Source organism: Crinia signifera, chromosome 3 (genome assembly GCF_055691185.1).
Source record: "Crinia signifera chromosome 3, ASM5569118v1, whole genome shotgun sequence".
NCBI lineage: Eukaryota > Metazoa > Chordata > Amphibia > Anura > Myobatrachidae > Crinia > Crinia signifera.
Window position 1 is genome coordinate 277,987,614 of NC_139219.1, and position 26,232 is coordinate 278,013,845.

Sequence of the window (26,232 nt, forward strand, 5' to 3'; positions counted from 1 at the left end):
GGACTTAGCGCTAGGCTGCAAGGTGGTTATGGGTATGAAGGTTAGGGTTAGGCTGTGAGGAGATAGGTTAGATTTAGGCAGCTGGATAGGGAGAGTTAGGTTCAGGCACTAGGGGTGGACAATAAGCGGCCCTACAGATGTTGTAGAACTACACATCCCATTATGCCCTGCAACAGTTTTAGCATGGCTTAATAGCAAAACTATGACAGGACATGCTGAGATGTGTAGTTCTACAACAGCTGGAGGTTCATTTCTTGCCCTCCCCTACGTGACTAGCAGGGAGGGTTGGGGTCAGTGTGCTAGAAGGGACAGTTAGGGTTGGGGGGCAGGGTGAGTGTAAGTATACTGTCATCTTGACCGCCAGTCATCTCTATGTATTCTATTTTATTCTCTCCTGCTTATCGCTTATTTTATGTTGTACTAAATAAAAGTACATTTTAATTAATATACTAGTGCATATTTGCACCTGTGTCCCCCATGATGAGTCCCCTTTTCCTTTCCCACTTTGCTCAGTTGACTTTAGTTCATGCATGACTTTATAATGTACAGCAAAAAGAGAATGTATGCAAACTGAAGTAGAAGAATAGGGAAGAGAGGAGAGGAAATAGAGAGGTGTGGAAGGTAGCAAGGTGGGAGATGAAGAGGGAGAGGTGCCAGGAAGGATTTGTTTAGAGAAGGCCTGAGAAGACAATGAAGTGTCAGAGTAAGAACCACTATTGTATTTATGTGACGGGACTGTGAGAATAAAGAATGTGGCCCAAGACTGCCAAGATCTGGGGAATTATATACAATACGGTCCATATATTCCATATAATCGGTGTGGGAAGAGCATTTCTTTGTGCGGAGAAGGACATTCGGCACACAGTGACATTACCAGACTGGGAGCGGTAGATTTGTGCACATTCAGATCCAACAAACTAATAAGGTTTTATAGAATACTCCCACTATGTTCTTGAACAGATAATGGAAATGTTAATATTATAATGACGAATCTTTCTCACCTTTTGGAAATGTTGGTCATCAAAGGAGATTTTGGCTGTCCCGGATTGCCTAACCCCAGAGCCATAGTCAGGAGCTTCCTCGTCCGCTACAGACAGATACCAATAAATTATTTTGAATGAGCCGGAGCAACCACATACACAGGAAATAGGCATATGTACATCACAAACTGTTCAATATGAGGAACTCCAGTTGACAAATAATAATCTAACACAGGTTCACACTTATCGTTGACGTTACAAGGGACACATAATGGGACTCCATTTATCATTGGCCTATTAAAATATCATACATAAGGCAGAGGCATGGATATTGTGCCTAAATCATGTTCACATAAGTGAGCGTTTATCGGCAAACTACACAAGTGCTGTAATCGCACTACATCAAGGTCCCGCTGAAATGCCACTCTCACTAAGGACTTGATGGCAAAGTGTTTGACAGGCACTACCAGGTTTGGAGGTGGTAACAGGGAGTGGCTGCAAAATTGCAGGTATGTCATGGTTTTTCAGGGTGTCTGCAAGCTCTTACATACAAAAACATGTCACCTGCATCACTACTGCCGTGTCCAGGCTGTGTAGCCTTTGGCCAACCCATAGAACCAATGTTCCAGGTGTGAAAGGGGGCCAGATGTATCAAGCTTCAAAAAATGATAAAATGGAGAGTGATAAACAGCCAGCCAATACGCTCCTGTTATGTTACAGACTGGGTTTGAAAAATGACAGTTAGGTGCTGACTGTCTGGTTGTTTATAACTCTCCTCTGTATCACTTTTAGAATCTTGATACATCTGGCCCTGAGTCTGTGATGACTCCGGTGGGCATGTCTTTGTTTTCTGGGTAGCAGCTTCACTTGCTAACATGTGCAACTGCATTTGCTTACACACATTAATTATTCCTTGGTCCTTTCATGTCTCAAAACTAGAAGCATTACAGCGTTTATTTACTAAGATGGGAGTTCTGTTTAAGATGGGATGTTGCTATGGGCAACCAATCAGAGTCTATCTATTATCTTCCAAAAGGCGCTAAATAAATAAGTAGATTCTGATTGGTTGCTATTGGCAACATCCCATCTTCAAAAGAACTCCCATCTTAGTAATGAACCCCTACATATCTACTTTGTAAATTATTATAAATGTAGAGTACAACATTTATTTGCTACGGTATATCATATTGTTTTGTTAGATCTTGATCTTGGTTATCCATACCTGAACATTTATCTAACATTTTAATTTATAAGCTTCAACATTGAGAGAGTTAGATTTGTGTGAGTTAATTTGTTTCTGTGCAGGGTAAATACTGGCTGCATTACTTTTTGCACTGCAATTTAGATTTCAGTTTCAACACACCCTACTTAAATGTAACTCTCTCTGCACATGTTACATCTGCCCCACCTGTGGTGCACATGGTTTTGCCCATTTTGAGAACAACAAATATGTACTGCGATCAGATCTGAATAAGGGCAAATGTCTAGTCAGACAGTCAGTAGGTTGACACCAAAAGTTAGACATGCATTACTTAGACATTGACAACAGTTAGACATACATTAGATAGACATTGACAAAAGTTGGATATGCAGTAGACATTGACAAAAATTAGACATGCATTAGTTAGACATTGACAAAAGTTAGACATTAGTTAGACATTGACAAAAGTTAGATATGTTGTAGACATTGACAAAAGTTAGACATGCCGTAGTTAGACATTGACACGACTAGGACAGTGACAAAAGTAAGGACACAAGTAAAATGTTGACATGGAAAATCAATATGTGTACATGGACACCGCATATGTGTACATGGACACCGCATAAGTGTACCGCGTTCTCTCGCCATGCTTCGGGCATGATGCCTTGATGAGCTCAGATGAAGTCGGTTTAAAAAAGTTGGTTGTCAGGATATTGAGTGTGTTGGCATGTCTAATTAATGCATGTCTAACTTTTTTCATGTCTAACTAATGCATGTCCAACCTTTTTGTGATCACATTTTCTTATTCACCCCTTTGTAAAGTCATTCAATCTAACCTGTAACTACAGCGGCGTAGCTACGTTTTGGGTGCCCCCCCCCCGCCGTTATGGGGGGGTGCCCCCCGCCGCCCATTCAACCCCCCCCAATCCCCCGCAGCCTTACCTTTCGCGCTGGTCCCAGCGGCTCCGTTCTTCTGCTGAGGACCACCACAAAATGGCCGCCCCCATACAGTAGACAGTTTCAGAGAACTGTGTGCTATATGGGGGCAGCCATTTTGTGGTGGTCCTCAGCAGAAGAACGGAGCCGCCGGGACCAGCGAAATAGGTGTAACCGATTCATCTATTACACACAAATGCACTGTATATGACCTAAAGAAAAGGCCGATGTCGGCCTTGAAACGTCGTCCTGTATATATGCACTAATACCTTTATAAAGTTTTTCTAAAAGACCTTTGAGTGCCGCCTCTACCTCCCGTGGGAAGCCCATCAGCAACCACGGGCTCGATTTATATCCAATCTGGGAAGGCACCTGGGCACTGAATTCGTCTTCTAGAGTGCCGAACTCCGTCTCGCCCATATATATATATATATATATATATATATAGATGCTGGTGGTCCGGCACTCCAATGTAGCCAAGTATTTGCCTTGGGTGCTTTCAATGGTATGTTATTTCGGTGCATGAAACGCGGCACTCCTGGACATCTTTCAAAGAATACACTGTACAAGTGTTTAACTTCTACGTTCCGGTTTTTATTCATTCCTGATGACGGTTTGAATAAAAACCAAAACGTAGAAGTTAAACACTTGTACAGTGTATTCAGGAGTGCCGCGTTTCATGCACCGATATATATATATATATATATATATATATTTATCATGTGTAGGTGCCGGATATATACAGCATGTGTAGGTATCCGGAAGAATCCACACAGCACTGCAGTACCGGTTAATCAAAATTGTAGACAGTCACGCAGTCTTACCGGAAATTGCCTGAACCGCAACTCGAAGGAATCCTTTCACCTCTCCCTTCTCACTGACAATAGCAACTCGGTGAACCAGAGGCACAGAGTACAGCAAGTTACTCAGGTAGACGAAGGCCCTGCAGAGTGGTTGGGATAGATAGATTACAGGGGGAAGAGAGGAATAGAGGAAAAGGAAAGTAGTGGAAGTAGACAAATGAGAAGATGATAACAGAAGGATGTAGTGAAAGGAAAGGAGATTTAATAAGAGAAGGAAGAATTGGAGGTTACAAATAAGATTACAGAGAATGAGAGAAACATTGGTGAAGGAAGAAGAGGTGGGGATGGAAGGGGGTGGGAAAAACAGAAGAGTAGACGTCAAGACACACAGCAATTATTTGGTTGGAGGGTACAGCTCACATCACTACAAGAGCTTCCAAGCCAAAGAAAACATGTGGGGTGGGCAGCCCCAAGTAGCCAAGGAGTGAGGGGGTCAGGCACAGCGTGAAATGAGGGAAATGGGGATGGAGGGACATGGTGGACAGTTATGAACGCAGGAAAAGCTGTGAAGGTGTGGGAGGGCTGGAGGCAGTGAGGAGGGCCAGCTTGACCCTGGTGTTCTGTGTGGGGGAAAAGGCCAGCAGCAGAGCAAAAAAGGTGCATGGGTGTGCCGGCCAAAATCTGAAACAAATCAAACAAAAATAGAGCAAGGCAAAAAAGACACCGAGAAATATGAGAAGGAGCCAGCTCTTTCCATTACAGTGAAGAAAACAGAATCCTCAGAAGTTCTACCTAACTATGCACCTATAGTTCTGGGCGAGTTTATTGAAGGATTAATATTGTGAGGATTCTGTGTACAAAATAACATTGCTGGCTTAATGTTTTACCAGGATGTCCTGGTCTCAACACAACTATCATAAACCTATTGCATTGCCATAGTACCTATCTAATGTACATATTATTATACCTTTACTAACAGGTGGCCCTTCTTGAGTAAATTACATCAAGGTCCATAGGGTTATAATTTTTTTGACAGGAAGGTGATATCCAGTTAAAATGGGGAGTGACCTGAAAAAGTGGTTGGGACTACACTCATTAATATTACATCATCTAAAAAATGAATGCAATTTTAAAAGAAACGGGGTCGAAGGTGACCACAAGGGAGGGCACTCGCTTACTATCGTACTTGATCAGGAAGCGAGTACGTACCTCCTCACCTGCCAGTGCCATTATCCTACTGATATTTGGGAAGATGACGCTGGCCGCTAGAGAGAAAGGACTCTTGTACAGTGCCAGAGTCTTTACTATTAATGTGCGGACTCATCTTTCTGAAGATATACCCAGGAAGATGGCACCACAGCTATACTCTGGAGGAAGGGGCAGCGGATGCAGGCCCCTCCTGAAGCCAAGGCTCGGGTAACTAATACCGCTCACTCTTGACAGTTTAATTGTGCAAGTCAGCTACTCAGTTTCATACTGCCTATCAATAGAATAGAATAATTAGACTCCATCATACACAAGCTCAGGCTAGTGCAGGGCTGGGCAACACCGGCCCTCCAGATATTGATGAACTACACATCCCAGCATGCCTTGCATCAGTTTCAGCATGGCCACATAGCAAAACTAATGCAAAGCATCCTGGGATGTGTAGTTCATTAACATCTGGAGGGCCGGTATTGCCCAGCCCTGGGCTAGTGGGTATAACATAGACAGAAGTACCAAAATTCATAGGATAGCTGCCCAGAATGATGTAGGAACCCATGTAGCCCGGCAAAGTGCTGCAACTAGAAGTAGCATTGATTTTACAAATGTACAGAAGGCCTTTGGAGAGATGTTGACCCATGTCATCCTTGACATTTGTAGGTTCGTTAGGATCCTGACTGAAAATGGACCTCCTTACCAGACCATGAGGAGAGGGGGGATGGAAGAGTACAGCAAAACTAACATCCCATAGAGGAGCAATATATATGTCTAAACTTAAGCAAAAATATAAAGGAAATTCCAACGTAAACTGGTCCTATGACCACATGTTTGAAACAATTTGCATCTCTGCTGTTTTGTGTCACATGAAATAGGTCGACATCGCTAATGGCATCAGAGTTGGAAGGTCGACACAAGCATTAGGTCCACAGTCAAAAGGTTGACATGAGTTTTTCATGTTTCTCTTTTCGAACTTTGAACTTAATACGTATGTTATTGTGAGCTTGCACTCTCCCCAAATAGCTGCTCTAGATGACCCTGATAGCGCCACCCGGGTGCCCCTTTCTTTTCTGCTGTACACTAAGCGCCTGATTCAGAGTTGCACAAAATTCTTTCTGCTGGGGCTGATTAACCAATAGGCTGATTAGGCTGCAGCCTGGAGCGCTGGGTCCTGGGGGGATGCAGCAGCGACACAACGATGGTGCTGGGATACAAGGCCTTCCTGGTGCCGCTGGAGTTGGGGCTGAGCAAGGTCTCGTGAAATTTCCCCTGGGAGCTTTAGTGGCAGCGGTGCCTGTAGGGACTCCGGGAAGAGGAGATCCTGTGATTAATGCCACTGTTGCCAGCACTGCTAGGATGGTAAGTGGCAATATGAATGGAGCCGAGGTCCGAGCCTGTTACAGATTTTTAGCTAAATCTATTAGCCTAGGGTGGATGAAACCCGTAAACTTTTGCAGTCCAATTTTTTTTGCAATTCAAATAGTCTGGTTTACATTAATTGTATTTTTATATTTATTCACAAATGGTCTACATTGAATATTGTAAGATGTTAATGTTCTTATTTTAAAGTGGCTCACCACTGGATCTGCTATTAGCGCTAGGGCTGTTGAGACTGACTAGACGTTGGACTTGAAAGGGTTAATCTGGCCGGAACACGACTGGCCTCTTAATGGGTGTTACTTGGTGGCAGCAAGGCATTAGTATGAAGCATATATTTGCCCTAGGCTACGTATTTTTATTGGATGGATGTTGGTGGTGCAGACACATAGATGCAGCTGCCTGTGTACAGTACATTGATATTTTAGGGTTGGGTCAGTCTTTTTCACTATATTTGCACTCCATAAGTCCACTAGAGAGTCGCAGAATCAATACAACATGTCTACATGACCACAGTGCATGTCAATGTCAAAGAGTGTCTTATGAATTGGTATTTCTGAGTAAGATTTGTCAGGATCATTGCAGATCAACAAATACCTTTTACATCTATGCCTATAATGCACAGCATCAGTGCAGCTAAAGGGAATAATATCAACATGAAAGAGCTGGTTGCTTCCCAGCATGCTCTGGGCAGACCTGACGAACCTTCCCACTACACTGAACAGGGGGGATCGGTCGTGAAACGGGTCGGATCTGACAGCACAGTAGGGATGCTCCTGGGATCCGTCTTCCTCTTCCTCCTCATACTCCAAACCCTCCTCCTCTTCAAGCAGGGAGGCCGGCTCTGTGCCCTCGGAGCCAGGGCTTGAGAGGGTGGGGGAGGGGGTTATTTCGGCCATGCTGTCGCTCATGCATGTGGTGAATAAGGGAGAGCTGAGATCAGAAAGGGGGAGGGGTCTGTTAGTACAAGACAGAACTGGTTAATCCACACCGGGGCTGGAAAACCCAGAGGAGATCTGGAAAGGGGCTTATATTATGACATAAGAGAGATGGCAGGGTTTACAAAACAAAACAGAATATGGATGAAAAATTACAAACCAATGGATAGAGAAGAGTTGTGAAACAAGGAAGAACGGACAAGAAGAGTTATGAGGTGGGGGGGGGGGGGGGGGGGTATGTAGAGTATTTTACCCTGTTAATCTAACATTTACAATTTGGATTTTGAAAAAATGTTGCTTGGAAAGGTTGGGTGGTTAATTATCACACATGGTTACAGATATTAACATGACGAAGAAAAAGAGTTCTAGAAATGCAATTCTTATGCTGTCCATATACGGTGCAGTGTGAACAGTTCATTTTGAAATAGATCGCATCGCATCTAGTTCAAGCGCATGCGACATGATAAAGCAGCATGCGTTTTGAACTAAGGGGGTGATTTAACACCGCTCGCTTAGTGAACAGCTTAGCACTGCCCACCCGAACACCCACCCCCCGCCATCGAATCTCCTCAGTAACATGCAAGGGGATGTACGTGAACCTTCCATGTGGCCGAAGTGGAGAGAAATTTTATGGTTGACGACATTGAATAATTTCTATCACCTTCGGAAGTAAAATTCAGTCAGAATTGACTTTTATTTCCTTCGGTGTCAGCCGAAGAGGACGGTCACTGATGTCCTGTGACGCCAGCCATCTGCCCCCGGCAGGCATCAGCCCGCCTGCGTTTTGCATTGGCCCACCTACCTGTAGGAAAGCCTTGTGCAGAGCCGCACCGTCGGTCCCCAGTCCAAATACGCTATCAACCGATTACTATTGAATCATGCTCTAGATCAGGGGTGTCAAACTCAAATTCATCGGGGGCCGCATCAGCAGTTTGGTCACCCTCAAAGGGCCGGTTGTATCTGTAGGACTATGTGTCCACTCTTTATTATCATAAATTATTGTCACTGCATTCAATTCTTACTGTTTTTTGTAATAATGTAAGTAATAACTAGCAGGGAGATTGGCTGGGGGCCTGGGACAGGGCACAGTGACGTGACGTCAGATCGCCCAGCAGGTGACCTGGGCCTCTGGGTTCGCAGGACTCTCGCTAGAGTTCTGGACTGGTGGTGACAGTGGGACAGATAATGATAATGACCCTGGACACAGGCAGCCGCACTGCAGATTTGTGGGCTCAGGCTGCGGCTGTGTGCTGCTGGCCTGGCTCTCTGCCTGCCCGGCCATGGACTCTGGACTGGACAGACTGGTCTGGACAACAAGAGACAACACAACTGTGCCCACATCACTGCCGAACTTACAGTAAATATACTGACCCAACTGATGCCACTGCTGCGCAGCGTGGCACCACAGGCAAGAGGGAGCTCACCGCCGGGCCGGCGTCCAAGTCCGACAGGCAGCCGCAGCAGCATACACGTCACGGTGTCACTGGCACTGCTGTCAGGCGGGCGTGTGTCACACATGGCAGCGCCGTAGCCGTTGCCCGCAGGAGGAGCCGGGGAGGAGTCGGGCACGTCACACAGTGACACTAACAAGTCTGTGTCCACTGTCCTGCCTCCCTCCTCCTCCCAGCGAGCGCCGCGGCAGAGTGACTGTCACCCGGCTTCCTCACGTTGTTAGGTTTGTCTCTCAGTCTCGAGTCGTCATGTGAGTGTCACTGAATGTGATGTGACACTCACACTGTGATGGCTTCCCACAGTAATGTAATCGGCGCCAGGCGGGGGTGGGTGGCGGCTGCACGGGCCACATGACGAGGTCTGGCGGGCCGGATTTGGCCCGCGGACCTTGTGTTTGACACCCGTGCTCTAGATGCAATGCAATACTTTTTGTACCTTGTGATACGACGTAAGCGGGAACACGCATCGCATCGCAAGGTAACATAGCACCATGCGTGGGCACCTTTAATAAATTGGGGGTAGATTTATTAAGCTCAGTGAAGTGATAAAGTGTCTGTTTTTTATCACCGGCCAATCAGCTCCTACCTGTCGTTTTTCAAACTAAGCCTGTAACTTCAGCGTTAGGAGCTGATTGGCCAGTGATAAAAAACAGACAATTTATCACTTCCATGAGCTTAACAAACCCACCCCTCAGTGAGTAATTATTAAATTGGTTTGTGGTTGGACAGGAAAACTATTATTCATGTAATCTTGATTCATTCATTCAGATTCAGTATTGAATCCCGGCGGTCGGGATCCCGGCGTTCAGAATCCCGACGCCGGAATCCCGACAGCTGAAATGCCGACAAGGGGGGGACGTGGATCGCCCCCCCTTGCGGGCTCGCTGCGCTCGCCACGCAGCGGGCCCGGTGCCTCGCTACGCTCGGCACACTAATTTACTCTCCCTCCAGGGGTGTCGTGGACACCCATGGAGGCAGAAAGTGTCGGCATTTCGGCGGTCGGGATTCCGGCGTCGGGATTCTGAACGCCGGGATCCCGACCGCCGGAGTTGTAACTGCATCCCATTCATTCAGCTATGAATCCCAGGACAGACAGTGTCTAGGTCAGCAATCAATTGATTGGCATGCACCAGGTTGACATTGACTAAAGGATGAAAAAGTGCAAAAAATTGAAAAAAATTGTGAAAAACTCATGTCAACCTTTTTATGTATATCATTGTTATATCGACATTTTGCTTGTGTCGACCTATTGTCAATGTTGACCTAGTGCATGTTGATTGGTGTGGACCTATACATTGTTGACCTATCAAATGGATCACCATTCACTCATTCATTCATTCATTGACATAGGATGGCACTAACTGATCAGTTTTTTAACCTACACAGTTGAAGCAATAGGCCCCTAATGGCGTAAAATGGCATCTTACCTGCCTACCAGACGGAACCAAGGGAATCGGTCATAAAACGGATCCCCTCCAGTCACCACATTATCACAGTCTTCCATCAGTCCAGAAGGAAGCTCAGCTGCTCGATCATACATCTCGCGCATCATGTCCAGACGTTGCCTATAAGATATTGCCAATGAGGTATGATAAATACTGTCATGGATTTCCATCTGTCTAATCAACTAAAACATACAGTGGTTTGTCATCTATAACCAGAATAACCTAACTGTAAGCTGCATGGCACCATGCACCGGTAACAAAATCAACACAGAACAATGATGTACAGGACAAGTCACATTTCATCTGTCAGATGTTGGGGACGGCGCAGTACATAGCTTACAGCAGTACCTTAAGGTGCAATATCTCCATTGCCCTCACCATTCTGACAGGGGATTGGCCAAAACACTCATTGGAAAAGGTCTGGTAAATGGCAGATTGGTTAAATGACCGAATCTCAATGTACAGTTCATGCTTCCAACCAGGGTAATGACACCTTAGAATGGGTTTTGGGTCAGACCAGTTGTTTGGCTCTACTTACTTATGAGGCAGCAGATTAGATGGCTCTGGCTTTTTAGTAGATTCCTCATACCACAGGGACACAACTGTCCCTACTACAGTTTTGTTGCCAATTTGTAGTCAAACTGTCCTTGCTATAATCTGCCATTGAACGTGTAATAACATTTTGAAATGTCCTAACACGAAAGGAAGTATAATCAAACCAGATAATATTAAGCTTAATGAAAACACAGTGTAATTTATAGGATACAGTTAACTATGGTGATCAACTAGAAGGCCTAGCAGTACATCTGGTCAAAGTGGTTGTTACACAGATGTCAAATCATCTGAAGCTCATGTTCTGCCTATTAACTATGTCACTTGTGTACGGCGGTATTGATCAAAGGTTGAATGTGGCTGACATGTTATAGTCGGGATGAATTGTCTCCTCATGGCCACCAATATTGCAGACTTTCCCTCTCTACAAAATGTGCAATGTTGCTGAACTGTAACTCTCGCAGCTGGGCATCGTGACCACTCAACGCAGAGATTTGAATAAGAGTCTCAGAGAAGTCACAACCTTCTAATAAATATACTGAATAAATATTACCTAAATATTGGTTCAGCCCACACAGTGAATGAGTCCACTATACAGAGGTTGCAGGTACAATTTTAAGCGATTTTCCACCCTGAGTCTCATTATCCAAAAAAAACTATGAATACCTGAGTTTCTCCAGGGTCCAATAGTGTGTTGCACCGTTCTTCTGGTCTTGGACCTCCACAGCCACAATGGTCCTTGGGAAGGGACGTCTCTCACGTTCAGAGTGAGCATCCGGGGGCAATAAGTCAGGAGGCAGAGGTGAATACAGGGTGTCTGTCAGCAACACAAACTGGAACTGCACCTGTAGACACAGCGGCAGTGTCACACCAGGCCATAATAACTGTGCACAGTGGCATAAGTTGGTCCCAGTTGCCCAGAAGCCAGATAACTATTGGTGCCCCCAAATAGCTCAATTAACAGATTCAAACTTGCAGGGGAGGAGAGGTGCCCTTTTGAGAGCAGGAGCCTGGCGGCAGATGACTCCATTGCCTTCCCAGCTCACCAGTAATCCAGTCCCAGCGTGGAGACACTTTATGTCGCACTCTACAACACACCTGGTATGGTTAACTGATGACCATTATTAATAATAAGAATACATACTGTATATAATTTATATACTTCTTTCATCATGCTGCTTATACAGGGCATAATATCAGAGGTGGACGCTGTGGTGAATGTGTCCCAATGGTTACTGTATAATGGCAAATCGGATTTGCATGCAGATACATGCAATTTCAATGGATAGTTAGACTTGGACATGTCATGGTTAGTGAAAGCACTGACACCAGCGGCCATGTTCCGATGAAAAATCTGTGCTGATGTAGAGCTGCAGCTATCTCTGATGGTGTGCCCAATGGTGCAACTTAATATGCACATCACTGGATTAGCACAGCAGCCGGCGAGGGTCTCAGGAGGAAGACCGTCTACTGTGGCATTGGCATAAAGACACTGGGTAAATAGACACAGGGCCAGATGCACTAAGCTTCAAAAGTGATACAATGGAGAGTGATTAATAACCAACCAATCAGCTCCTGCCTGGCATTTTTCAAACACAGCCTGTGACATGGTAGGTAGGAGCTGATTGGCTGGCTGTTTATCACTCTCCATTTTATCACTTTTGAAGCTTAGTGCATCTAGCCCACAGTCTTGGCTCCAAAAGCATCCACCTCTGAATCAGGCCACAGTGTTTAAGCAGTGCTGTAAAATATGTTTGTCTCTAATATAATCTCCAATCTATCTGTTGGTCCCTGGAACATAGACACACAAAGGGCCCTGTCTTCTACAGGCTCTCAGTATCAGTCAGTTCCCCTACTGTTACCCACTTAGAACGTGATGTAATGGCATGCCATCCGGCACAAAACAATAATGCGGTTTGTCTAATTTTACTGCCCTGTTCACAATTTCCATATATGTAATGTTCTATTCATTACTAAAATAACATTATTTATATAGGATACCCAAAATATCTAATAGGGTAATGTGTATTAACACCTCCTTCTTTGCTTGTAACCTTTGATTTATTTGGAAAAAATCTGGCATGTTGCTATACCTGCCTAGGGGGCTAATTCAGGTTCAGTTGCAGTTTTGCAAAGGCAGATGAGGGGCCGCCATTTTCCGGCTCGCAGCGGCTGTTTGTGATGTCTCACAGCACCCCTTGACTACCCCCTAATGCCCCCCTTTGCTGACAAATAAAAAGTGAATGCATAATTTCAAGATGCGATCGCAGTTTGACACTGCGCATGGGCACAAGTGCGATAATCGATTATATAAACACATGAGAAACACAGTATATAAAGTATATATTGCATATACATGACAGAAAAGAAGGATTACCTTCTTTTTAAGCTCCACACTGATAGCATTGGCCTCTTTCAGGAAGATGGCATTGCCCCAGAGCTGGTCACGAAGTGAAGTGAATTGGTACCATTTCCATTTCCGAAAAGCCCAGAGTGCGAGATCATACTCCTGATCCGTCCATTGGACTGAAACAATGGTGGGTACAGTATTACTAATAAGCTCTATATCGCGCACAGCACACACAGGTATAAGAGCAAAACAATGAACCCTAGTAAATATATATATATATATATATATACTGTATATATATATATATATATACTCACGCTGCACACCGGCAGCAGCAGCAGCACACGGGGAAATAATAGTTACGACCACGGCAGGTATCAGCAACGTTTCGATTTTTACTTAATCATCATCAGGCATAAAAACAAATAGACATAGCTCAGCTTATATCCCCAAACCCGGCGTCCACGTCGGTCCACGTTTTCGCGGCGGCGGGAATGACCGTCATCACAGTGAGACAGCTACCGGGGCAATTAGGGTGGCTCTTACATCTAGTATTAGTGACCAGCCACTTTGCACAGGCTGGTCACAGTATGGCTAATCTTAGATATATTATCATTGACCATATGCCAAAACGTTTGCGTGGTGGTAATAGGTCTTTGGCTCTTTTACAATGCGAATCCCAGTGGATTCATCGATTAAGAACGATGGTTCCACACGGACTTAATGATCATTTAGGGCTACATGCGTTTATATACATTTTTTATCATGCCCATATTGTAATGTTATTAGTATTGTACTGTATCATTGTGCCTTTGATATGTTTTTGTAATATGTTTTTGTATGTATCTGTTACCATTCTTTACTTCACCATGGGGTGAAATGTAATAGGATGAGAGATTCAGAAAGTGAGAGATTTGGTAAGAAATCTCCAGGTTTTTTAAAGCGGCAATCATTTACACTGCAAAATCAAACTGGTTTTGCAGTGTAAATGATTGCCGCCTTAAAAAACCTGGAGATTTCTTACCAAATCTCTCACTTTCTGAATCTCTCATCCTATTACATTTCACCCCATGTCTTTTTAAATGCACGAGTACTGTCTGTAGCACGGTTTTTGCTGCGGTGATCCGTCTAAACATGTGATGTCATCTTCCATGGCCCGTTTCCGTGGCGACGCGTTGCCATGGTTCTGGTCGGTAGCTATCTCACTGTGATGACGGTCATTCCCGCCGCCGCGAAAACGTGCACCGACGTGCACGCCGGGTTTGGGGATATAAGGTGAGCTATGTCTATTTGTTTTTATGCCTGATGACGATAAAGTAAATATCGAAACGTTGCTGATACCTGCTGTGGTCGTGACTATTATTTCCCCGTGTGCTGCTGCTGCTGCCGGTGTGCAGCGTAAGTATATATTTGGACTTTTGATCCTAAGCTGGCACCGGGACATTTGCTTTTGGCTATATATATATATACAGTATATATATATATATATATATATATATATATATATATATATATATATATTATATATGTGTGACTGAAACATTCTCTGTGGAGAACAGTGAAATATGTGCGGAAAATAAATAACTAATAATAATGAATAAATTATATTATACTTTACATACATTCTGCTATGTTTAGAACGTCCTTAGTGCTTAAAATGTTCTCTTGCACATTGGCTTATACTCTATTACTAATAACAATATCACTAACATATTCACAAAACTTATTCAAGAAATCTGCTTTGGGACAATATCTTTATTCATTTACAACTTGTATGTCGGGAACTATTGGCGGTGCAGCCGGCGCATTGCAAAGCTAAACTGATGTTATCGTTCTATGTGATAAGGCAATATTACTAGATGACATGCAAAAATGAAACAACTGGTTTTAGGAAATGCAATTAACATTTTTCATGAGTTACAACCCCTAATTTTTGGGTTTAAAGGCATGTTATATGAAAATATCATTACATCGGATTAGATTCAGCTGCGTTTACTGAAGCTGCATTAGGGATTGCATGCTTTTCTTAACGCAAAATCGACAAATTTATTTAAAAAATACTCCCATTGGCTAAAACAAGTCACATGCCTTGTCTTACCCAAAAACAATTGGCATATCCACATTTTTATTAAAGAATTGCTGTGCCTTTATAAATAATGACTTATGCAGCCAAGAGTGCCCTACATACCCCTCTACCATGTTTTTCCCATCATATAATGGTTTCAGACAATTCCACGTGAAAAATAAAATAAATAGAACTGCTCCTGACGGTACTATTGAAATATATATTTTTGTCTGAATTTTAAATATTATAATTATATTATAAATAAATATATTAGTAAATATGGGTTAGGAACTGATCTTAAAGTATTAAAGGTTTGGAAGTGGTTCTATTAAAGTGCAAAGTTATATTTCAGTGAATGTTGAGTGTATCTTGACTTTAGTAAATAAGTGACTCATAAAATCGACCAAAAATCGATAGAGCATCAACTGATTCCCCCCCTCATATCGACCTTTTGTCATACTTGTCTACCCTCCCGGAATGGCTGGGAGGCACTTGAAAATCAGGTTCACCTCCTGTAATACTGGCATTGCATAGCAGGGGCGTGACTGCGATGATGCGCTTGCTCAATTGTTGAGCTCCGACCCTTCCCCTTTCATGGCACGCCCTCCGGCCCTGCCCCCTGCTTCCTCTCTTGGATAGGGCAGCCTAAAAGTAGGCAACCCTGCCTTTAGTAGATATACCCCATGGGCTCTATATATTTTGTACTCTTACCTTCATCCTCAGGTTCCTCCTCTTCCTCATTGACCTCAGTATAATATCTGGAATCCATCTGTCTTTGTAGGGCTTCCAACCGGCTTTCATAATCCTGTAGATTAAAAAAGAAAAGTATTGTAGTAACACAGCACAATATAATTAAAATCTACATAACTCTAGTGCTGTGGTGGTTATGCAGGGACACAGCTACAAGCCCAGAGTCTGTATCATTACTACAGCGTTGCTGCTGGGTTCTGTAAGACTACTGTTTTCCTATGCTATGAGTGCTGCTATACTGTATTAAATTTACATGTTGTGTATGAGAATGTGATGATAAATAAATAAACATGCACAAAGTACTAAGAAGTGACACTATGCAAGTGCAGCAGAGCTAAGCAGATCATAAGCATAAAAAGATGAACTATGTCTTCCTGGAATTGCCATAATCAGGAACCAGGATTAGCAGGTCAGCAGGACCAGAGGTGAACATGTGGACAGATGAAATCTCACTTAGCCGCACAGCAAGTAGTCTATGTTCAACTTAGTTTGCCCTTCATAAATTACCTGAACTATACTTCCCAATAGTGGTCACTACAGACACATAAAAAACAATTCACATTCTTACATACAGAGGCCCTGTCGAGCCATCAGCTCCTCACCAGTCTCTGCTGTTCCAGAAGGTAATTAGCTTCCTCTCGCTCTTTTCTATATTGTTCTTCCAGTTCCTGTAGCCTGATTGGGGAAGAGTAATACAGTGGACAACTATCCTGTGTGATGTATAAGTGTATAATACATGCAAACATCATTAGATCCAACATGAAAAAAACAAAAGCAAAAGGCATAAGGGTAGTTTTTCCAAAAGCAAAACACAATGATGGTTTTAGAGCCAAACACAACATAACACACGTGTCCACCGACATCTCTGAAATAAAGTTCTGTTATTATTAAGATTCAATTTATTGCCCCCAGTCTCACCTCTGTTCCATCTCCTGTTTCATGTCAATCCCCTGCTTTTCCAGCAGCTCCCGCTGAGCGAATGCCCAATCCACCGGTTCCACAGGGGTCTCAGCACATGGAGTGCGCTCCCGCTCTTGGCGAGCTTGCTCAGGGTGCGTAAAGCGAAATACGTGACTCTTCCCCATAATTATACGATTACCTTAATGGGATCAATGTCATTAGTGTTCATTTACAGTAGATATATTAATATATAAATAATTAAAGACATGGCTGATTCTAGTTTATCCTCACCAGATCTTAGTATGCACGACTCCTGTACTTTCTTCCCATTCACGTAAGTGTCAGCCCCATCATACGGCTCCAGGGTCACTACCACTGGGAGACACCAAAACATTGGACAACATTAACAACAATATTTTCTTACAAAAATCAGCTTTCGGTAAGTGAAATATAATAAATTTGGGGAGTATTAGTTAAAAGTAATTTTTTTCTGCTCATATCAAAATATCTGGCGACTAGAAATGTCCACCAATATATCCAGAACATTCTACAACATTAAATATATAAGTCATATGAGGTACAGTTCCAGATGAAGGAATCATATTACCTGAGCCGCAGGGCATGGTGTGGCTCCGGAACATACAATGCTCTTCCCGGATGAAGTGACCACTCAGGAGAATGTCCTGTCTCCTCTCTACATCTTCTCGTCCAACTCTAGGACAAGAAATCAGTGTAAGCGGAACACAATATATTTCATATGCTGGAAATCATGTCTTCTAACTATAGTCTATGACATGATGCCACCACGTTGCTAGCACTTGTCGATGGCTACTGTATATACCAGAGGTCCTCAAACTATTTTGCTCTGGGACCCCATCGGACAATAAAAATAATTACAGGACCCCAGCAAGTTACTGCAGAAGGTCATCACATCAAATGTGTAGTCAGCAGACAGCACATACAGGGCAGCATTATGGAGGCATAAAATGATGGGAGGAGTCTAAAATAGCAGGCAATCCAACAGATTTCTCAGACTCCTTGAATCACTGACTGAGATTAGAAGAGTCATCAGCCTGATGGTCAGCAACATGGAGTCGTTGGCACCCACTTTTGGGTCAGGACCCACAGTTTGAGAACCGCTGCTATATACGATTTGTGCATGTTAATGTGACCCCTCAATGTTCGCAAGGTAACCCTGCAAAGAAAGTGTTTGGCACTGGTGCTGGGAGACCACAGGTTATGGCTGTCATTACTAGTTTCACAAAGCAGCTGCTGACTATACAGAATGGTATATGAATCAAAGTTAATATATAAGCTAATAACAGAACAGGCAGAATAGGCACAAAACATATAACAAGGTAGGGCTGAAGCCAGGGAGAATAATATTGAATCAGATCAAACGCTAATAGAACTTGTCGCTGCGGAACCAGAGAATAAGCTAAGGGGTTCCAATAAAGAAGAGTCTCAAGTTACAGACATGTACCCATTCCCACATCATTGGTGAGCCTATTTGGCCTAAACAAGATAGAAATTGCTCTTATGTAGGTGCAACCACATAATATGCCCTTTTTTTTTGTACAACCGTACACTATACACCTATCTGGGCCAATTCGTGAAGGATGAAGGAGAACCTGACTGAAATGGTGGGAATGCAAACATATTACTTGTATATCTTTTAAGCATTAAGGATTAATTCATGAATTAATTCCCGATGGTCGGAAAGTTTCTCTATAACTGCAATAACATTGCACTCTAAAGCTATTGCAAATGCAACTCCTCCTGCATTTCTATGTGATCCAGGCTGAATCAGGACCTTCATTTTAAATCTTACTTCACCTGAATTTATATATCTCACAGATCTGAAAACAAGCAATTAGCAAATATTCTTCAGCTACCAATACTCATAACCAGGGCTGTTGTCAGGAATTTTGGGGCCCGGGACTCATTTCCAGTCTGGGCTACACCTCCCCCCCTCCCCCCTCCTCACTTGACTTACTGTAACCCGGTTCCTGCTCCCCCATCTCATCTCCTGCTAAGCTGCAGCCTGGAGGACCCGGAGCACAGTTCTCTTCAACTCAAGATGCCGGCAGCCAATTAAAATGCAGCACCGGTTGGTGAACCAATCAGAGCTCGCATATCGGTAGACGCTCTGATTGGCTTCCGGTACGCGAGCTCTGATTGTCTCAAAAAAGTCCTGGGTTGAATAAGCCTGCGCTCTGGGACCTGCTTTGTTCAGTGCACTGAGCGCAGTGAGGCAGAGGCAGTCGGGGGGTTGCGGTGGTCAAAATGAGCTGCCGGGCCCTTTCAGATTGCCCGGGATAGCTGTACCCACAGCACCCCCCTATTGGTGACCCTGCTCATAACCCTTATACCTAAGTTCATATATCATAGAACTTCATGTCCATTTGACTTAAATTCTACGTCATAAACCCATCTCTCATCAGCCTGAACTGATCTTGGTTTAACCTGAACTCATGGATTATACAACTGAAAAAGTACTTCAAACCTCATAGAAAGAAATCACAAAAATCTGCATGAAATCTCCATGGACAGAGCAGTTGTGCCGGCACAATATGTGGTGGATACGAGTCCAACTGTTTTAACGTTTTATACAGAGGATCCATCTGAAGCGGTTCTATGTAATATACTGTAGGTCGTGTCATCAGGAAGCTTTATGTTATTATGTATCTCATCCTTTCTATATTACTGGCTTCCCATTAATGTGTCCCATGTCTGTTCTCACCTTGTGATTCCATCCTTGATGTAATATAAGAGACACTCAGACATCAGAGGATCTTCATTAAGATTCACTAGATGAGGAGTCTAAAGACAGAGAGAGAAATGTCAGCGGTTACATGTAGAGCGCAAAGACTAATGTGCCAAATGTAATATTACATTATAACGTGCACAAAAGTGATGTAAAGTAGAAGAACGCTCTTCCCCCTATGAGCCAGAGAAGGGCAGGGGCAGGTAGGCAGAAAGACACAGCACACTAAACCTGCACCAACCTCTTTTGGGGAATAAACCCCAACCAGGTCTGAGCACATATCCAGAGCTGCAGGGATGAGCTGATTATCCCGGGTGCGGGGAAGTGAGTGGGTTGAGAAGACAACAAAAAAGACAAAAAAAACTCAAAAACACAAAAACAACACAATACAGCACACAATGACCCAATGACTCATACTCAGTAATACAAGCATATATTGCAGCCACAGTCAAGTTCAAAAGTCAAAGTATGGTGGCCATATACATACTAAGTGGGTGACTGAGACCAAAAATAAAAAGATGTACCTGGCAACTTGAGCACCGCATGGGGCTAATGATGTATGTCTAATTTAATGTGGTGGCAGTAACAGAGCAGGAAATGAAGGATGAGCACATTTTCTGTCAGCTCCAATCACTACCTCATCATCATCATTTAGATATTGATCAGTATCATTAGCCAGTTCTGGCGGTTCCATTTGCCAATTTCTAGGTCACTCTATTGACTAGGTCTGTGGGCCCGAATCAGTCCCATATGTGGGGCTGTGAATTCACAGCCCTGATGATTATCGAAAGACTGCTCATGTGCACGGTACGTTGTGCGCATGCACAGGGTCCTCTTGTAAATGGACCAATGCGAAGGCTAGCCTTCTCTGGATGCTCGCAATGTGCTTGACAGGCACCGGGCGTTTGGGGGCATTTTCCGGGAGTGCCCAGTAAAATACAGGCATTCCTTGGCATTCCCTGGCCATTGGGAGGGAGGGCCACTGACATCAGCAGCGGCCTCCTTCCCCCATGGCCTTTGCAGTGCTGAGTAAGCCTAGATGTACTCAGCACTGCGAGCAGGGGGAAATCATTAGATGGTGAGGGAGCTCAGTGGGGCAGCGATTATCTTCTTGCAGCCCAGCAAGCAGGTTTGAATCGGGCCCTGTATGTGCTCAGTTCTCCTGCACTGGGAGCCCTAGCAATGGTTGTGAAGCTTACAGAGTGAATACTGGTTACAAGGGGGTCTGGACATAACAAGGTGAAGGTGTCCAAAACTATACAACCCCTTTAAGACTAACTAATTATATCAGCGGCTCTCAACCTGACCCCAAAGTGGGTTGAGAGCAGGGCTTAAAGTGGTCATGCAGAGGTGGGGGAACTCATTTCCCTATGCCACCTAATTATCCTACCCTGTAAACTAGAATGCTTTTCTATGGGCCAGATGCATCAAGCTTCAAAAGTGATAAAATGGAGAGTGATAAACAGCCAGCCAATCGGCTCATACCTGTCATGTCACAGACTGTGTTTGAAAAATGTCAGGCAGGAGCTGATTGGTTGGCTGTTTATCACTTTCCATTTTATCACTTTTGAAGCTTGATACATCTGGCCCTGTGAGAGTTCCTGTGCAGGGCCCATGTGGAGGTTAAAATGAGAGGTGTTGGAACTCAGTTCGACCACGTTCTCCCTCACTTTAACCCATGGAGGATATCATCTCAGCATGGGGTTGCTACTCCCTGTTGCTGACCCTTAGGCTGATGACTTCTCTGATATCTCTGTCAATGATCCAAGGAGTCTGAAATATCAGTTGAATTGTGTGTTACTGTACTTCGGACTCCTCACATTTTGTGCCTCCACAATGCTGCCATGCATGTGCCACCTGCTGACCACACATGTGTGGTGACTATTCTCCCAGAGTGGTCCCAGAGTAAAATAGGTGGAGGACCCCTGATTTATATACTTATAAAAACTGGTCATCTCGGCAACAATATAGCAAGAGGGAGTCTACAAATTGGTCAGATATTGTGTGTGACCTACTGTACAACCAAAACAAAACAAAGATAGAACTTGGAAATAGCCATCTGGATGACTTCCTGTTCATGTCTGAGGTGCATAAGTTATGGTTTGGACACCTATTAGTGTAATCAAATTCAAACCAGATCTTGTCATTTAGTGCATGGGACCTGAGGCAATATACTTGTCTGAGGCCTCTCCCGTCCTCTGACATAATGGTGCATGTGTGTGCGGGCTCTAGGGTTGCCTACCTGACCCTCTCCATGAGGGAGAAAATGCTCTGTTCCTGGACTTCCCTGGTAATGTATGATTGCCATCACCTGTGGGGAGCTAGGTAATTGATAAGAAAGGTGTTTAACCACAGGTGATGGCAATCCTACATTACCAGGGAAGTCAGGTAGGCAGCCCTGGCGGGCTCTGACATGGGAAGAAGCATTTACTAAGTAGGCTTAGGGGATAATAAAAAGAGAGGTGTCAAATGTATTTGATATTAGACATCAATTACACTACAGAAACATGTCTTATGCAGCAGTCTCACCGACTTAACCGGCAGGCATGCAAATCGATGTTTAGCATAAATATCCATTCGCAGCCTTGCGTGCGGGGACCAAAATCATTCGATAGTTGCCAACCATCGAATGATTTCTACAAGCCACGCAAATATAAGTCACTGGAGACTGACTTATATTTGCAGCCATTTAGCTGAAGACAGGGCGGTTGGCTGACACCATGTGACGTTGGCCACCCACCCCCGGCACCCCACGTCACGTCCGAATTACCATGGGAACGCCCAGCATTTTCATGAAATGCTGGGAGCTCCCATGGGCGCAACCTTTGCCCAGCGCGTTCCCCCACCCGCAATGCTACGTGCGAATGGCCCAGCGAATAATCAATTCACTGTGTCCATTCGCCCAAAGAGCCTGCACATGTGCATAAAAGTTTATGCACATGCGCACAAACGAAACATCGCTCCCCTGTGCGAACATGCAGGGGAGTGTACAGACCAGAATGACCTCCTGTATGTGTTCTCAATTGTGCCAAACTGCTGCAGCTGTTCTGGGCCTATAATAGAGCAAACTTGTTCTGCTCAGTCCATTTTGGGGCAAGCTTGCGTACATAGGGGAATCAGCCAGTGCATGTACACTGTTCTGGCAATGAGCAGTATAACTAATGCAACATACAACACACCAACTACTGTAGTGCTCTTTCTACAGTACCTCAGCCCCAATAGGTAAATGTCCAGTACTTCAGCAAGAGTATAACATTGCTTAGTTTGTCATACGGCCTTCACAATGTACCTTTTTAGGTGAAAAGACCCCAAGAGTTCCTCCATCCTCTCTCATGGCCACCCCCATCTCTGCTAGTAGGGCCTCCCTGTAAGAGCAAGAAGACAGGTGTAGAATCAGACAGGAGGCAAAGACCACCACATTCTGAGGACAAGGCCTCACTGCTAATATAACTGCATGACTTCCAATTCAAATGATCCATTTGCTAGGTAAGTATGAGATTATTATCTCTTCTTTCAGTTCTTGTTACATTCTTTGCCAGGACTCTTAGAATCCATCGCTCGTGTTCTCATCGAAGGCCATTTACCTGTCCATGCGGATAGCTTCAGTGCGGCGCAGCTTCTCTTCCCATGTCTCATTTAGCTCAGCAATAATCTTCTCTGTTTCCTGGATTGCAAGCATGAAGAAACAAGAGATTTGTAGTTAGCGGCACATAATCAGAAGAACACCGTATTGTCAGACTGGTGCTACAGCACGTTCAGTGTTAGGTGTACGGTGGAGGTGTACGGATGGCTGACAGGCAGCGTCTAGGATGACTGTTCATAGTTCGACATATGGTCAACATACATGGTAAGCATGGTCAAAATGTTGACACAAGCAACCGGTTGACATTGCTAGTGTTGACCCATGATACGTTATTTTTTTAATTGAACGTTATTATGCACTACCATCAACGTTGATCCACGATTGGGAACAGTAAGGTGTGCGGAGAGCAGTGGTAGCGGTACACTGATTGGGGGTCCATGTGCTCAGGCGTCAACATTGATGCAAAAAGGTGAAAATAAATGCACAAAAGATAGTAATCCGTGACTGTGCAGGTGCTGGGTCATAGTACCACTGGTTGACGGATTGATCTGTAAGTTAACGGACCACAAGTGTTTCCGTGAAATCGGCTCTTCTAGATGGTAACCAAGCATTGACCATGAGATCACAAGAAACAGACCCTTTTTGCAGGAATGTCATGGGAGTGTCAGCATTGAGACTGCGATAGAACGTCTGTTCCTGATGGATCTTTAGCACCTAGTACAGGGCTGGGCAACACCGGCCCTCCAGATGTTGATGAACTACACATCCCAACATGCCTTGCATCAGTTTCAGCATGGCCACATAGCAAAACTAATGCAAAGTATCCTGGGATGTGTAGTTCATTAACATCTGGAGGGCCGATGTTGCCCAGCCCTGACCTAGTATGTCCAGATACTAACAATGATCTAAATACTATTGATGATAATTGTGAGTGGGCAGGATTGCTTCCACGTTCAGTTGTACAGACTTTCTGCACACTTCAGTGGATTCTCGCATTTATATTAGTGCAAATAGAGGACCATGACTCCGAATCAGACCCTTAGTTAGTACATAGTTAGTGTATATGTCACCAGCAGTCACCCGTACATCATACATACATACATACATCATAGTTATTTGGAAAGTGTACCTTAAGCCTCTCGATAGCTTCCTCACTCCCTGGAGTGAAGGCAAGGCGATCATGTAGACTGCAGACAGAGGCAGCTCGACTAGACAAACCAGACATGGAGGACGAAGGGCTCATGCCAGTCAGGGCATTGACGGCTGTGAAGAGATTGTCAGCAGCGTGACGCGTGTGTAGGACATTGGCGTTATCCACAGGACACACATCTATAGAGAGCAGAAGCCAGAGCAAAAGGGAGATTCCGAACCGAAAAGAAGGGGATACCGGGATGGAGAAGAGGAAGGAAAGCGGGAGCAATTATGGAATAGAGAGATGGAGACAGCAGTAAATGATAAAACAAGATGTATTGGCAGGAGACAGTGAGCAAAGTACAGGGAATAATCAAAGCAAGAAATATAAATATCCAATGATTGGGGAGTAATTATTACATTATGTGAATGAGACAGATGGAAGACAAGCAGAGAAAATGAAACCGGGTTTATATAGAGCACATTGTAACGAGAACATGGCATGACAAGAGACAGAAATAAATATGATGCAAAGGAAGGAAGAGTTTCAGGAGAGTTCATATTAAGGGGCAGGCAGGATTCAGGACAAGCAGAAAAGCGAGAAGAGAAATCTCAGTTTGGATGTTGTAGATAGATCACAAGGAGAGGACACAAGGAATCATATATATGTACTGCACCCTATGATACATTACACTGTCATATTAATAGGATATTATATTATATTCCCTCATTTCATAACAATTTAAAATTGAGAACAACATGTACACAGAGGCCTATGAAGGGCATTATCCACTACACAGAGGTCTATTAAGGGCACTATCCAAAACACAGAGGACTATTAGGGGCATTATCCACTACACAGAGGCATATGAAGGGCATTACCCACCACACAGAGGCCTATGAAGGACATTACCCACTACACAGAGGCCTATGAAGGACATTACCCACTACACAGAGGCCTATTAGGGGCATAATCCACTACACAGAGGCCTATGAAGGACATTACCCACTACACAGAGGCCTTTTAGGGGCATTATCCACTACACAGAGGTCTATGAAGGGCATTACCCACCACACAGAGGCCTATGAAGGACATTACCCACTACACAGAGGGCTATGAAGGACATTACCCACTACACAGAGGCCTATTAGGGGCATTATCCACTACACAGAGGTCTATGAAGGGCATTACCCACCACACAGAGGCCTATGAAGGACATTACCCACTACACAGAGGCCTATGAAGGACATTATCCACTACACAGAGGCCTATTAGGGGCATTATCCACTACACAGAGGTCTATTAGGGGCATTATCCACTACACAGAGATCTATGAAGGGCATTACCCATCACACAGAGGTCTACGAAGGACATTACCCACTACACAGAGGCCTATGAAGGACATTAACCACTACACAGAGGCCTATTAGGGGCATTATCCACTACACAAAGGTCTATGAAGGGCATTACCCACCACACAGAGGCCTATGAAGGACATTACCCACTACACAGAGCCCTATGAAGGACATTACCCACTACACAGAGGCCTATGAAGGACATTACCCACTACACAGAGGCCTATGTAGGACATTACCCACTACACAGAGGCCTATGTAGGACATTGCCCACTACCCAGAGGTCTATGAAGGACATTATCCACTACACAGAGGTCTATGAAGGGCATTACCCACCACACAGAGGCCTATGAAGGACATTACCCACTACACAGAGGCCTATGAAGGACATTACCCACTACACAGAGGCCTATGAAGGACATTACCCACTACACAGAGGCCTATGAA

General features: G+C 44.2%; 1 protein-coding gene across 18 annotated transcripts in view; it reads right to left on the reverse strand.

Annotated features, from left to right (window-relative positions):
• KIF1A (kinesin family member 1A) overlaps nucleotides 1-26,232 on the reverse strand; it is a 146,840-nt gene that overhangs the window by 41,115 nt on the left and 79,493 nt on the right. For 8 of the 18 annotated variants that reach the window (XM_083178152.1, XM_083178149.1, XM_083178148.1 and 5 more), the window contains exons 14-28: nucleotides 24,428-24,627; nucleotides 23,300-23,379; nucleotides 23,005-23,080; nucleotides 19,692-19,771; nucleotides 17,556-17,662; nucleotides 17,240-17,323; nucleotides 16,967-17,147; nucleotides 16,651-16,723; nucleotides 16,010-16,103; nucleotides 13,261-13,409; nucleotides 11,550-11,728; nucleotides 10,314-10,451; nucleotides 7,203-7,430; nucleotides 3,942-4,060; nucleotides 1,002-1,087 (exon numbers count right to left, since the gene is read on the reverse strand). In XM_083178152.1, coding sequence (XP_083034278.1) covers nucleotides 1,002-1,087; nucleotides 3,942-4,060; nucleotides 7,203-7,430; nucleotides 10,314-10,451; nucleotides 11,550-11,728; nucleotides 13,261-13,409; nucleotides 16,010-16,103; nucleotides 16,651-16,723; nucleotides 16,967-17,147; nucleotides 17,240-17,323; nucleotides 17,556-17,662; nucleotides 19,692-19,771; nucleotides 23,005-23,080; nucleotides 23,300-23,379; nucleotides 24,428-24,627 — 1,874 coding nt within the window. The remainder of the gene's footprint in view (nucleotides 1-1,001; nucleotides 1,088-3,941; nucleotides 4,061-7,202; nucleotides 7,431-10,313; nucleotides 10,452-11,549; nucleotides 11,729-13,260; nucleotides 13,410-16,009; nucleotides 16,104-16,650; nucleotides 16,724-16,966; nucleotides 17,148-17,239; nucleotides 17,324-17,555; nucleotides 17,663-19,691; nucleotides 19,772-23,004; nucleotides 23,081-23,299; nucleotides 23,380-24,427; nucleotides 24,628-26,232) is intronic. The other 10 variants (XM_083178164.1, XM_083178163.1, XM_083178162.1 and 7 more) reach the window with 3 other exon arrangements.